Here is a 14741-nt window from a genome sequence, read left to right on the forward strand (position 1 = left end):
CACAATACCAGTCTCCCAGCTCTTCTGACCTATGTATGGAAGAGAATTGGGGCCATAAAAAAAAACAGCCACTCATGAAAACATTTATTCTGACTGTAATCTAATAATTCTAACTTTTTTGTCTAGTAATCCTGACTTTATCCTCAGATTTATGACTAACTCTTCTTCTTAGAATTCTATTATTAATCTCACAATTAAAAGTAAGTGCACTTCAGTCAAGCAGGAATTAAAAAAGTAGTCATCATTTTATAGAATAATGTTGAGATTAAAGTCGGAATTCTCAGAATTTTTAGAATAAAGTCTGAGATTAAATTTAGAAAACAAAAGCTTTTAAAGTTTTATTGAGTGGCCATTTTCATTATTTTTTATGGGCCCTACTCTACTTTTCCATCCCCACTTTTGGTGCAGAGGGCTGTGAATATATAAAACATTATTTTTTTTGTTGGTACTACAGTGTTTCATATTCCAGTTTATCTGATTGTGACCAAATGAAAGGCCAGGATAGGTTTTTCTCTAAAATGTTATCAATTGAGATAGAAAACAAGTATAACAGCTTACAATAAAATAGTCACATAAACATGGCCTCTTTTCAAGTATATATGCATCAAAAGCACTTGTGTACCCATAATGTTACACGCATCATTTAGAGTGTTTATTTTTTAATTATCATAGTCTGTCCTTGGAATGTGCTCTGCTTGTATTACCCCAGAGCTCAGTGAGCCGATAGTCTCTCAGCCTTATACCATCCGACATTCGGCTTTACAAATGAGGCCCCTGCAGTTACCAAGGATACCAATTCATCTGAAACATCAGACCCGTTAGAGTCCGCGCAGTGATCCTCCAGCCTTCGACTCATTGTCACTCTCTTTCTCTTCCACTTTACCCGCTCCTTCCAGTCCTGTGCTTTCATCTCGTTTTTCTCTCAGGGAGCAGAAAATACAGCCGAGTAGCTCAAGAGATGACTGAAAGAGACTTTTTAAGTGTGTGTCAAAGAGCGAGACGAAAGCACAGAAGTGTAGACGGATCATTTATGGATAGGGAAAACATAGGGGAGATTTTTTGTTTTTTGGAAGATTTATTGAGGTATGTTGGCTATAACATTTTATGCAGCTTCTACTCAGCGATTGATCTTCCTTTTTTATCTGCTTTAGATTCAGGTTTCAATAAAACCTCGTTATTCCAGTGGTATTTTTAGACTGAAACATTGTTTTTTTTGTGAATTCTGAACAAAAAAAGACAAAATAGTGTAAAAAGGGTGCCCCGGTTGCAATCTGAATTTTAAAGCTTGAATTCATTGTTGATAAAAGTTTGATGGCAGTGTAAAGAAGGTTAAATGAATATGTTTACAAGATAAAATAATAAAAATATTTGTATGATTATATTAATCCTTCAGGAGAACAATATATCCATCCAGTCCCCCATGTGTTTTTCTATACACAACGGCCTTATCTAGAGCTTTATTAGGATGGCATAACTTGTTTAGACATTTTGTAGGCTGCTAAAAAGTGATTAGTGCAGAGTCTATCACTAGGCTAGCCTCTATCGAAAGCATGTCACTGCCTACAGTAACACACATCCGCTTGCCTCCACTCTTGAGGACTCAGACCACAGAAGCATCCTTAGGAGCTTCAATAAACTGGTTAATAATAAGTTTAGCACTACAGTCATTTGTCATTTAGATAAAGAGAAAAGAACCAAGTTCTTTGAAGAAAACCTAAACCCAGTTTGTTGCAGCATGAAGCCTCCCTGCCAACTTTAACTCTTGTTGTTCTGACTGGAGGTCTGAAAACCTCTTCCTAAGTAAACTGTTTAAAATGTGTTTTAGAATGAGGTGGTAGGCTGGCTTTGAATGTTTCCCATTGTTGCTTACATCATGATTTCTTACAAATGTCCAGATAAGAAGCCAGTGCTCATTGTTTTCAGAGCCTAACCAATGGAGAGATGGTCCAGAGTTCTTCATATCTGTAACAACATCCAGGGGAACATTTTGTTAAAGATATAAATACAGCCGGCAAATCAAATGACCAAGGTAAATAAATGAGCTTTATGTGAGTCTGGGTGTGATTGCTCCTTTCATTAATTTATAGGTGTTGAACCCAATGGGCTGGGATGCTTTTGGACTCCCTGCTGAGAATGCAGCCATAGAGAGAGGCCTTGATCCTGAGGAGTGGACCAAAAGGTGCTTATAGTAACAGCAAGACGTTTGATTGTTTCTTATTTGTTTGTAACTTCTTTCTCTGCTGCGTTCAGTAACATCCAGTCCATGAGGGAGCAGCTGGATAGCCTTGGGCTCTGCTTCAACTGGGACAGAGTAAGTAAGAGCTCAGAAACTCTCTGCCAGATTATTACAAAATGCCTTCATGTTTGTCTTTTAGTGTTTATGTCACATTTGCAAAGACACACAGAAAGAAATGATTGGCTGTAACGAAATAGAGGGAAATCCTTGAAAGAGAAAAAATGTTTAGAAAAAAATACTTAAACTTTTATCAATAAGACTATAAAAAAGAAAACCTTAAACCTGTAAAACTGTTGTAAGTGTTAAAAGCTACCAAATGCTCTATTGCAAGTTAGTCTGAGATTGAGACATTTTGCAAATATGAATGGGCAACATCTTCAGTCTTTTAGACTCCAAACCAGTAGAGACCCATCAATAAACAGCTTCTTAACTTACAGCAAAAAATATTCATTGTTACAGTTCAAGAGCTGCTGTATGCAAACACCTTTTACTTTCACCTCAAAGGTATGCAACACTTTATGTTGCACTATCTAGGTTTGTGGTTCTAATTTGACAAAATGTAAATTTAAAAAGTCCAGCTTGTGAATAGACTGTATTAAAAAAGTCCTAAGTAACCTGGGTGAAGTTTAGAATGTAAGAGCAAATTGTGTTTGTGTGGGCTTTGGTTTTCCGAATGGCAATAGATAACAAGCTTTTAAATAAATTAGCAAGTAAATAAATGATGATAGATGAATGAATATACAGACCTCTAGAATGAATAAATGACAAAAAAACATATTAGGGAACAGCTGCCTCTGATAGAGTAACATCTTATTACAGGCAAAATAAATTAACTGGATGCATCATGCTTTTTAAACTTGGGTAAACAAAAATAAAACCCAGTTGGCATAGGAAGCTGGAGGAATGCTGTGTATTAGGCAGGAATTTTATGACCCATAACAACCCAGAATGCATCAGTGATTAGAGGGTATATTGAAGTAACTCTCTGCACCTGATTTTGGTGTTCCCCAACAGGAAATAACCACATGTCTTCCAGACTACTACAAGTGGACACAGTATCTGTTCATTAAGCTTTTTGAGGCGGGACTGGCATATCAAAAAGAGGTAGGAATGTTTTCTTCATAGAGAGACGATGAAAGCAGTGGAGAAAAGTAATTTATTTTCAGTTATTTAGCTGAAAAGAGGTGGCCTCATTTCTTGTTTACTGTGTGGGTTTTGATCTGCACGTGTGTGCTGGTTTCTGTGCGGCATGTAGGCTGTGGTGAACTGGGACCCTGTTGATCAGACGGTGCTGGCCGACGAGCAAGTGGATGAAAATGGCCGATCCTGGAGGTCCGGCGCTCTGGTGGAGCAGAAGTTACTGACACAATGGTTCATCAAGACTACAAACTATGCTAAGGTTTGAGGCCTGTTAATACAATGTCTTGGTGTGTGTTAAAACGAGCGGTGAAGCCCTTTGATAACAATCATGGCTGACACCAAAGTGGTAGCAGCTGCTGCCTGCCTCCCTGCCTCTGTAATCAGACCCCTGGAGACCATCATCTGTAGTCTGGCCTCTGTGTTCAAAGGGGAAAATACAGGAGCAGACCTGAGGTTGGTCTGGCTGCCTGATGAAACCTTTCTGCACAGGGAGGAACAGGACTGCTGCAGGAAAAAAGAGTGATGTCCTCTGCACTGAAACGACCACAGGGTAGACTGGTTAATGCATTTGACAGGCAGCACATGCACGTACTGTGTTCGACGTTATGTAGGGCAACAGGAGTCACATCAGCTGCAATAAGCGTGATCCATCTGTTAACCCCTTACACCAACATTTGGTACACAGAAAGCAACACCTGTTTTTTTTGTTGAGAAGAAAAACAAAAAAGGTTCCATTTAATCAAACTGTTATTTAAGAATAAAGATCCAATCTTAAGTCAAACAAAGATGACTTCTTTTGAACCTTAAATTTTTTTTACAAAGATAAATTGATAGAATTTTGTAATAAAAACTTTTATAACTTTGGTTTAAGAAGTAAAATCCGAAGATTGTCCTTCCTAATGTTGAAAACTTGTTTTAATTTTCAAAGTTTCCTTTAAAGTTGTAAAATATATAAAAATAAAAAAAAATGTATATATATATATATATATATATAATTTTATTAAATTTTTTTTCTTTAATAACATCTTTGACATATTGAGAGAGAAGTTAACTATAGTTGAAAACACACCATAAATATTCAGCCTTAAAGGGCCATTCATACAATATGCTTCCAATATTCAGACTTTTCCACATTGAGATACTATCCATTTATTATATAATGTCACATAGTACTTTATTATATTTGTAGTTTTTTATTTTCTTTATTATATCATTATATTATTATATAATTTTTTTTATTATATTTTTTATTTTTATGTATAGAATATGAACTAGAAGAACAATGAAGAGCAATTCAGCTGCTCAATGCTTTGCAGAAACACCTTTCACTGTAGTTATGACTGGAGGTCTTTTGGGATGCGTCTCCTCCAGTTTATGTCTTTATTCTTCTTCTCTTCTTAAAATAGCAAAAGCTGAGTACGATTAAATGGAAAGAGTCATTTAACATTGCTTTTCAACTTTCGACAGATATTCTTAATTGAATTTAGGTCCGGATTTTGACCAAGCCATTCAAAAAATGAATTTCCAATAAATCCAATCCACTTTATTTCATTTGCACATTTAAAAACAAAAAATGTTTCCAATGTTCTGTACATGAAAACAAGTAAAAAACGCAACACACACAAAAAAGCAGTAAATTTTAAAAAAGGACACAGAGGACCACACAATTGTGCGGTGTTAAAAGCCAAAGGGTAAAACTGGGTCTTAACACGAGACTTAAAACACTCCACTGTGGAGGCTGTTCGTATATAGAGGGGCAAAGTATTCCAGTCTGGGGCCAAATATAGAAAAGGTTCTGTCCCCTCTGGTTTTAAGCCTCGTCTTAGGCACTATTAGCTGAAGATGGCTCTCAGACCTCAGAGCACGTGCTGTAGAGTAAATCTGGAGGAGGTCAGTAATGTAATGAGGACCCATCCCATTCAAAGCACTAAACACAAACAATAAAATCTTAAAATCAATTCTAAAATTGATCCAGTGCCGAAACGCAAGAATTGGTGTAATGTGTTGATGTTGTCTAGTCCCCGTTGACAGAAGAGCCGCTGCGTTTTGGACTAACTGCAGACGGGAGAGAGTTTGTTGGCGAATGCCTGGATAAAGGGCATTGCAAAAAATCCAGACGGCTAGAAATAAGAGTGTAAAACCTGCTCAAAGAGGTTAAAAGAAAAACGGTCTTAGCTTAGATAAAGACTGAGATGATAGAAAACACTATTTTAAAACACAGTTTATATGTTTGTTCAGTTTAAAGTCGCTCTCTATGGTGACACCAATTCTGGTTAGTTTGGAACGTACAAATATGTCTCTTTCTCTCTTTCCCATAGTCCAATCCAGTCTTAACAGCTTGCTGCTGAATAAAGCATTCGCACAGTATTATGCTGCCATTACCATGTTTCTCTGTGGGAATGGATGCAAAGTTTGCTCTAGTTTTTCATTATAAACATAAAATATTGTCAAACGGTCAACATTTAGGCCAAATAATTCAATTTTGGGCTCATCTATTAGCTCTCCCTATTCTAGCGAACAGTCATTGAGTGAATAAAATGGATTATTTAAATAGTCTAATTGGCTTTTTAATCGCTTTTATATGTTTTTTTTCCTAAAGACTAGACTTTCATTTAAAGTTGGTTTGGAATCCATTCATCATTTTACAAAAAAGATGAAAAAATTAAAAACTCTCAAGGGTCTATGAGTGCTTTTGCTGTGCACTGAAATCACTAAGGAATCAATTTGACTCCTTGTTGGTTTATTGCCCTCTAAGTTTTCCATGTTAGATGAATCTCCAGACAATTTGTCCACCATCAGTTTTCGGCGGCGTAGCTGAAGTCGACCGCGTGCGACCGTGTCAGAGGTGCGAGTGGAGGTGGAAGCAACCTACTGTGACAATGTGTTCCTGCATTTCTAATTTTCTCTGACGAGCAGAGACGTGGGAAGGAAGGAACAGGGAGGTGTTAAGGGAAAGAAGTGAGAAAGACAGATGGAGATGAAAGGAAGGAGCATGTCGAGCAGCAGCGTGCCAAATCACAAGTGATGTAATTGCACTGCGAGGTTTCCTGGGTGTGCGTTTCGTCTTGTCGGCCCTTCATGTGCTGGGGTCCGTTAGACAACATTAACCTCAGACAATGTTTACTCAGTTCAACTATCGAGTTGCTTCATGTTGCACAATGGATCGGTTAATGATAAAAAAATGATATGCATTTTGCAGAAGGCTAAATTATCCACTGGCTGCAGGAGAGTTTTTCAATTTCATGCATAATCACACTTTTTACAGGCAGACAAATCCTGGACAGAGAGAGAGAGGTTCTCTATTGTACAGTTCTCTAACAGTATTGGTTATTAAAGTTTCTGAAAATGCTTCATCATCTCAGTAAATTACCCACAAGCAACTTGTGCTACAATGTATGATCTTCCTCTCTGGACTCCTCTTTCTGTCCCTCCGAGAGACAGAGAGTTGTTTAGTTATTGCCATACCATGTTTTTCTGTCACGGTTTTCTTAGTTTCCATAGTAACGCCTGTCCTTGTCGTACATATTAAAGTTATTTGTGCTTCTGTGCCAAATCTGTATTTTTGAGTCCGGGAAAGTAAAAAGAGATTTTCCCCTCTCACTGGAAATCTTTTATTGTCTGTCAGGGCTGCTTTAGTTCATCGTCATTGCTGATCGTTTATCAAGTGACTACTGGAGTTTTCACTGATGTCTCACTGATGCTGCTGTTTATTTTTTGTTCTTTATAGTGCCTTAAAAACTATTAACTGCCCCTCAACTTAAAAAAATCACAAATAGCATTGACTTTAATTAGAAAAAATATTACTTTTTTATTTATTTTCTTTCTACTAATAGGATTCTGCAAAATGGGACAGATGAGAAATAGTTCCAAGCAAGGCCAGGTTATAAAGCAGTGTCCAATGCTTTCAAATTTTAACAGAGCAATTTTAACTCAGTTATTTGAACATAAAAAGAGTATTGCATTATGCTGTCACCTAAATAAAGTGACACTGGCAACTCTGGAGGAGCTGCAGGGATTATATGCTCAGGTTGGACAATCTGGCAAAGCATTCTGCACATTTTGCGTTTTTTGGGGAGCTGCACTTATTAAGATATTGTTTAGGTCACGGCATAGCAGCACCTGTGTACAGTTTGCCAAAAAGCTTGTTTGGAACAAAGCAAAGTTTATTGGCAGAGACCAAATTTGAATTTTACAAACTGCATCTGTATTTATCTCATTTAAAGTCTAATTAATTTCACTATACTGAAACAAAATTTCATGGTTTGAAAATTAAATAATTGCCTTTGAAAAAATGTTGTTTCATTACATAAAAAAATTCAGTTGATCTGTTTTAACTTTTTGTATTGTAATTTAATCCTAATTTAAAAATATCTTTTTTGTGAGCCATCAGGGTTCATGAGTGCGGCAGAAGTCATTACAAATGCCAGAGGAACAAATATAAGAAACTTAATTTAAAAATGATGGGCTAACCACAATAATTATGTTACCTGTAGCTATTAGCTAAAGATAATTAGCATATTGTGCCGCCAATGTCTCATCTACAGCGGTATCTGTTTGAGATGTTAAATATCTTGGTGAATGACGCCATGTTTACTCCACCTCTTTAGTTCAAAATGCTGTTAAAGAAGTTTAACTTGATTTTAAACATAGAGCAGGAAATCTGTGTTTGATTAACCTGTGGTTAAAGGAACCGTGTGTTTATGTAGAAAAATAAAGTTTAGAGCTAATATTGAGTCATGCAGCTGGAAGTAAAAATTTTGCTTGTTTTTTTTTTTAGCCAAATGCATCTTCAGAGGAAATTAATTCAGTTCCAAGCCCTTAAATTAATTTTCAATCCATATAAATTCATATGTAAACCAATGCTTTTAATTTTAAAGTACAGTATTAGAAATGGTAATGAATTTACTGATGACACATGTTTCTGCCCATAAAAGATGCACTGATTGATTTAGAGCAAAATTGAACCTTTCTACTTGTAAAGCCCCGTGCATTATGGAAACAAACTCACCATCCTCCTGGTCCTGTGGTGGTGCCAGCATCATGCTGTTGGTAAACTTGCTTAGATTTGATTGGAAAATGAATGGAGCTGCAAAACCAGGCTTCAAAACCTGCAACAAATTCTCATAAATGCTAGAAAATATAGCCAATGGAATGGTTTGAATCAAATTGCATTGATTTTTTTTTTTTATGGCCTAGTTAAAGTATGCAACAGAATCCAAATAAGAATGAAAGTAAAACGCGAGAACTGACCTTTGCAGATGCTTTTCCATCCAATCTGACTTCAGCTGTTTTGAAAGCAACAAGTGGAAAACAGTTGTTTATACCTGCCTCTACAAAGCAACTAGAGACAAACCCTAAAAATGAAGCTGTGAATCCATGTCTAAATATAAATGCATGCCACACTTTCAAGGCTTCACTATTGTTTGTTGGAACGTTACAAATCTGAACATGTCCAGTATACTGTAATATGGAGCAACCATGCCCGGTTCATTCTGCACTCATGCTAATTGAGGACCTCAGCCAGAGTTTATGTTTGTATCAAAAACTCTGAGATGAGGCAGCAAACACTGAGCAGCTCCAAGAGGGGGGTTGTGGATAATAGATTGTGACAGACTGAAAGGGAAATGGAGAATTATAACATCTCTCTCCACTGACCAGCTGCGGCTTTTTGGGCTGAGCCTCGTTCATATGCATAGCCCTTACTATGACTATAACTGTGTGTGGGGAAAACAAGGAGCTAAGCTCTCTGTTACGGGGGGAAGTCATGTTCATGTTCAGGGAAGTTCAGGCAGTAGAGATCAAATATTTTGAAAATAATGTTCTTCTTTTTAGCTTTTGTGACTTTGGTAGGCTTGAGTTGCCTTGTCCAAATTAATTGGCTCTGCTTTGAAAGAGGCCAAACTAAGCTGTTTTTCTGAGGATATCTTCTTGTGAGTTGGAACATTTGCTGCCTTCATACTTGTCAGAGGTATAAAACATATTCTGTGTCCCTATTGTTTTTCAGCCTCTTCTAGATGCCCTGGACGATGTTCCTGAGTGGTATGGGGTTAAAGCCATGCAGGCAAACTGGATCGGAGAATGCACTGGATGCTACTTTGATTTCACACTCAAGGTGAAACTCAGGTTATTTCTAAATCTCACCAAACTTTTACTTCTTTCTTCACACAAGTTTTTCCACATCACTAATTCTTTTTCTCATTCTGTATTCTGCTTCTTTCTTTCTCAGATTGATTGCCTACTTTAAAGCTTTGTTATTGGGCTTCTGTGTTTACTGATGTGTTTGATTAAAAATACATTCCAAAAGTCATCAAAATGATCGCTTTAGTATTTCACTCCTTTCAAGCGCCAAACACATCTGCAAGTGACATTTTTCTCAAACAGATATCTGTCTCAGATGATTTAGAAAGAACCTTTCTAAAAACCGTGTTTGCAGTTTTTCATAAGTCAGTAGTTTTGAGTTGAGTGGAAACAATAAGCCCGCTGAGAGCCCGCTGATTGTCAAAGCATGCTCCCTGGAAATGATTTACACACGTCTGTCTTATTATTTCAAAAGAGATGTAGAAAATTTTATAATTTGTGTTTTTATATCACTGTGTGTAAGAAGGATTTCTGTGATACAATGAATTCTTAACGCTGCATGATTAGACTGACTGGATGACTGCCTTATCCAGTTTCACATCAGCCCACACATAAACTCCATTGTGCAACAGCTCCCTAGAGAGCCAAGAAATATTTATTAGTAAGTCTTCAACTTGATATCTTCCAATAATCAATTAGTGCTTATGTAATTGCATTAATGTGATAAGTCTGGGAACCGCAGTGATTAAAGGCTCTTACAAGCTACTTTTTTCTTTACTTCTTACATGGCATTGTACTGAATAACCTTGCCTGCAAGCTGAAATGTCTTGCGGGTATTATGTGCATTCACAAACACACAAGAATTTATCTTGTCCCGTCTTGGCCAGTGAAGAACCGAACAAAAAAGGGTTTGCCAATCACATCTCAGTGTTATGGTTCAAGGCAGGACGCTGCAAAGAAAGCAAGACATGCCGAGCCCACAGCCCAACCAAAATAACCAATGCTGCATAGAAGGGCGCATGCATTGCTGCTGTCGTATCTGTTTTGTCAGAATCCACAATTTCGTCATTGAAACATGGAACAACCAGAAATGATTTGTGTATTTTGTTCTTTGAGCCTGCTGTTTACAATATTTTCTGTAGTTATGATGAGCGGCTAATATAAAACTTTGGTAGGCAAACACCTTCTCAATGGAAAGCTTTGCTCCAAGTCTTTCTCTGAACAGATTTGATTGATGATGTGTGGAATCGAACATTGAGGATGTGATCTTCACAGCTCTATCCCTCAGGGAGCACACATTGATCACCACTTGCAATAGGCCACATTATGGCATGGTGTTTTGGGGTGGTGATTGTGGAGATCTCCCCCCCTTTCTTTTTAACTGGTTAAGTAAGAGCTAGCCCTTTGTTGACATAACAGCATAACTGTTACATGCATTCTGCTTCTTAATATACCTTACAATCAATCAGTGCCAGAGCGTTCTGACCACATTTTATAAATGCCCTGCCACTGCTGTCACCAGGCTCCTTTAGGTTGCACATGAACCTGAATATGATGCCTGACTTAGTTTCACCCCTGAAAGCTTTTTACATGTAAAAAAAAAAACTCTCATATTCCATCATGCCAGCGTGACAAGAGAATCTCATTTTCTATCCAAGCAGTGACTGGTTTTTATATTTTCAGCAATGGTCTCCCTCTGCTTTGCAGGTCGACGGCAAAGAGACAGGTGAGACCCTGTCAGCTTACAGCTCCTCCCCAGAGATGGTGTACGGAGCAGCTTACCTGGCCATCCTGCCCTCCCACAGGCTGCTGCATGGAAGCAGCTCAGTCCGCTCGGCCCTACAGCGAGCATTCCAGCCAGGGCGAGGTGAACTTCTTTTTAGTCTGACACCAATCATTCCTGCTCCTGCACTACATAAAAAATATCTTGCAGTTTCCACATCTGTTGTGTTTATCTGGGTTTCTTTTTTGTCATAATAAATATTTATTTGGAACATATGTCCATGCAGGTTAGTGGCCTGATGTGTTAAGTTTCTATTTGAAGCAGGAAGTGCCTCTCTAACTCCATCCTATTTTTATTATCCAGACTCACTCACACAGGTCACTGCTCATAACCTATTCACTGGCCACGAGGTTCCTGTGGTGATCTCTCGCAAGGAGGCGTTCGATGACTATCTGGACACTGTCATAGGTGAGTTCACATGTAGAACAGGCTGTTATTAAGCTTTCGAAAAAGCCTTGATTACTGTATATATTTGTTCAAAGCTTTGAGATGAAATCCCTGATGATATTTGTATTAAAGTTGAGGTAAAACCTAAGGGATAATTAGCTACATCACCAACATGTGTGCCATTTCCACAGGGAGGGCTTCCCATTTGTGCTCCTAGATTTTGTTTTAACTTATATAAATATGTGCAGATTTATTCCTGTAAATTGTTTCCATGCTGCTTCTGTTTGTCACAGGTATCCCAGATAGCAGTGAGGAAGACCAGTCTGTGGCCAGAGCACTTAATCTGACTTGGACCACAGTGCTAAAAACCCACAAAGATGGAACAGAAACTCTGATGAATTCTCAGGAGGTGAGCAGAAAAGATGATGAGGATCAAGTCACAAGGAATGTTCGAATTTTGCAGGGTTATACCCTGACCTTGGGAATATACCCCTAAGTCTGATTACATCCTCAGTTTTCTGAGACCTGGCGATCATTGGATCGTTTGATTCAAGAGTGTCGGAGCAGGGATATTTCTAAAATTGTCAGGACACCAACTCTTGAGGACTGGAGTTTCCCATCCCTGCTTTAGTTCATCTTACTATAGTATTTACAACAATAACATTTCTGTTGTTGTGATCTGCGTGTAGTTCTCAGACCTCACCAGGGAGCAGGCGTTTCACTCCATCACCCAGAAGGCCAGAGAGCTGGGGGTTGGAGGCCATCTCACCAGCTCTAAGCTCAGGGACTGGCTGATATCCAGACAGCGTTACTGGGGAACACCCATCCCAGTGGTGCATTGTGAATCCTGTGGTGCTGTTGCCGTCCCAGAGGAGGAGTTACCAGTTACTCTACCAAAAGCGGCATCTCTCACAGGGAAGGGGGCGTCGCCTTTGGGAGCTGTTCATGATTGGGTCAACTGCAAGTGTCCCAGGTGGGAAAACTCACTTTCTAAACACAGATTTATTACATTTTAATGAGACAACTCTACATTACATCTGAAGATCTGGTATTTTCCATCCTTTGTTCTCATCAGCACCCCTAATGGTTGTCACTCTTATATACTACAGTTTCAATGTTTGTAAACAAGCCACATTGGTGTCTAAAATATGATGCACTTGGCTTCAGGCTCACAGTTGCTTATGTTTAAATTTTTTTCCCACTATTCCACTGATTGAGATAGAGAACTGGCACAAGGGTAGGGATGCAGGTGACTGTGCATGGTGAGATGTTTGATATGCAAGTATGGCACGCTGTATTTCATGTGAAGTGTTAAAAAGCATCAGCATTAGAGGAACAATGGAACCCCCTTTATTGGAGCTGAAGCCCCTGTCACACCTTGACGATTTAGACAGCGTATGCCTATGGAAAATCTGGCAAAAAGGCTGCCTTACTTTGGATATGTTATGGGTAGGTTTTGTATAAGTTATGAGCACACTGAAGCGTGCTGAAACACGCATACAAGCATAGTACATCAAGTACCTCGACGTATGCCAGCGTATGCCATTCGTGATCGTTGACATACGTTAATTGTAAGTTACTCATAAGCCGTGGCATCTAGCTTATCCAAAATCTATGAGTAACTTGTGCATAACCTTTGTGTAACTTATCAAGAACTTATTTTCTATTTTATTAATTTATTATTTGACGTGTTCCAGACAATTGCTGAATGTGTTTCTAACTTATAGCTACTGTATAATGGCGTATTGGCAGCGTTTTTAGGTGTGAAAGGGGGTTCACAGGAGGACACTGTCAGTTCTCATCCAGACTTCATCCCCATCATGGGGTGAGTAAGAAGGTGAGTGTGATGGGTCCTCCATGCATTCACGCCCAAGGCCACGACCAACAATCTTCCTAGCAGACATGACTCAGAATCTGCACCAACTTCAAACCTTCTTTGTTTTTTTTTTCCTTTTTATATGTTCCTTTTTTTGGCGGATGGTAAATAGAGGCGAGGTTAACACCATGATCAAAGACATCTTTTTATGCAGACCGGGTGCATCGCTGCCCCCCTCAGGAGCAGCGCTGCTGCTGAGAGGGGGCAGCTTTAACTGATGCTGCCGTGTGTTATGTTATACTGTTAAGTTAGGCTGTCGATGGACATAAGTTCTGGACTCGTTATGAATATGCTATGTATACGCCCAAAATTGAAAAAATACATAGAAAGCTCAGCGAATGCCAGCCTTTTAGAAGATTCTGGGACGTTGGACATACACTGTCTAAATGGGCAAGGTGTGACCTTAGTGACTGGTGACTCAAAAAGCCACATTTGGTCTTAACAATGGCTATAGCTTAAAGATCTTTTTCTGTGAGAATAAAAATAGTAAAGAAACATAGATTATTTCAAAATATTATGTTTCAGTAAATTACAGGTTTATGATATACATACAAAAAAATAAATGGATAAAATATCAAATATTAAAACCAAGTCAACCATTGTCCCATTATCAAATTTTGTAATCAATCGTTCACTATAATTCAAAAGTTAATGTTAGAGTATGTCTTAATTTATTATTCTTTGTATTGATTAGATGAAAGGAAAAACAGATCCACAAGATGGGCCCTCCTTCAGCTTGCTTTACTTGCTTCTCCATCAAATATTCCAGAGTTTTTGGACTGTAGAGTTCTGTAGGTTATTCACTGCTGATAATTTTAATTAATAAAATCTGAAAGTTTTGGAAAACGTTAAGGGGATGTAAATATGTTTGAAGTTACTGCAGAAAACTAGGTACCATGAAACTAATACACTTCAGATTCAGTCATTTACAGGTGGATTATCTTTTCTACTCCATTTATAGAGCTATCTGATGCCTCTTTACTCCCATTGTCTCTCGACTTCTTTGTTTAGCTGTAGATCATCCTCCTAAAGAGGTTTTGACTAAACTATTATATCTTGATTCGATCCCAAAGTACTGCAAACAGTAACACACAGAAGCACCATTTGGATGCTTGATTTTGTTTATAGGAGCCTGTCTTATTTGTTTTTTTTTTGTTTTTTTACAACAAGATGAGTGATCGGGGAAATTATGCAGAGTGCTGTGAGTCAGAATTAAATTATGTGTGAACCCGCTCTGATGG

The 14741-nt window shown here is 38.2% G+C and overlaps 1 protein-coding gene across 1 annotated transcript in view; it reads left to right on the forward strand.

The window, feature by feature from the left end:
* lars2 (leucyl-tRNA synthetase 2) overlaps positions 1 to 14741 on the forward strand; it is a 49111-nt gene that overhangs the window by 18764 nt on the left and 15606 nt on the right. Inside the window, exons 4-12 of the mRNA XM_015380732.1 lie at positions 2088 to 2179; positions 2251 to 2311; positions 3251 to 3340; positions 3492 to 3635; positions 9381 to 9488; positions 11162 to 11321; positions 11541 to 11645; positions 11918 to 12033; positions 12314 to 12597. Coding sequence (XP_015236218.1) covers positions 2088 to 2179; positions 2251 to 2311; positions 3251 to 3340; positions 3492 to 3635; positions 9381 to 9488; positions 11162 to 11321; positions 11541 to 11645; positions 11918 to 12033; positions 12314 to 12597 — 1160 coding nt within the window. The remainder of the gene's footprint in view (positions 1 to 2087; positions 2180 to 2250; positions 2312 to 3250; positions 3341 to 3491; positions 3636 to 9380; positions 9489 to 11161; positions 11322 to 11540; positions 11646 to 11917; positions 12034 to 12313; positions 12598 to 14741) is intronic.

The sequence above is a fragment of the Cyprinodon variegatus genome, unplaced genomic scaffold (genome assembly GCF_000732505.1).
Source record: "Cyprinodon variegatus isolate N-32 unplaced genomic scaffold, C_variegatus-1.0 Scaffold221, whole genome shotgun sequence".
NCBI classification, from domain to species: domain Eukaryota; kingdom Metazoa; phylum Chordata; class Actinopteri; order Cyprinodontiformes; family Cyprinodontidae; genus Cyprinodon; species Cyprinodon variegatus.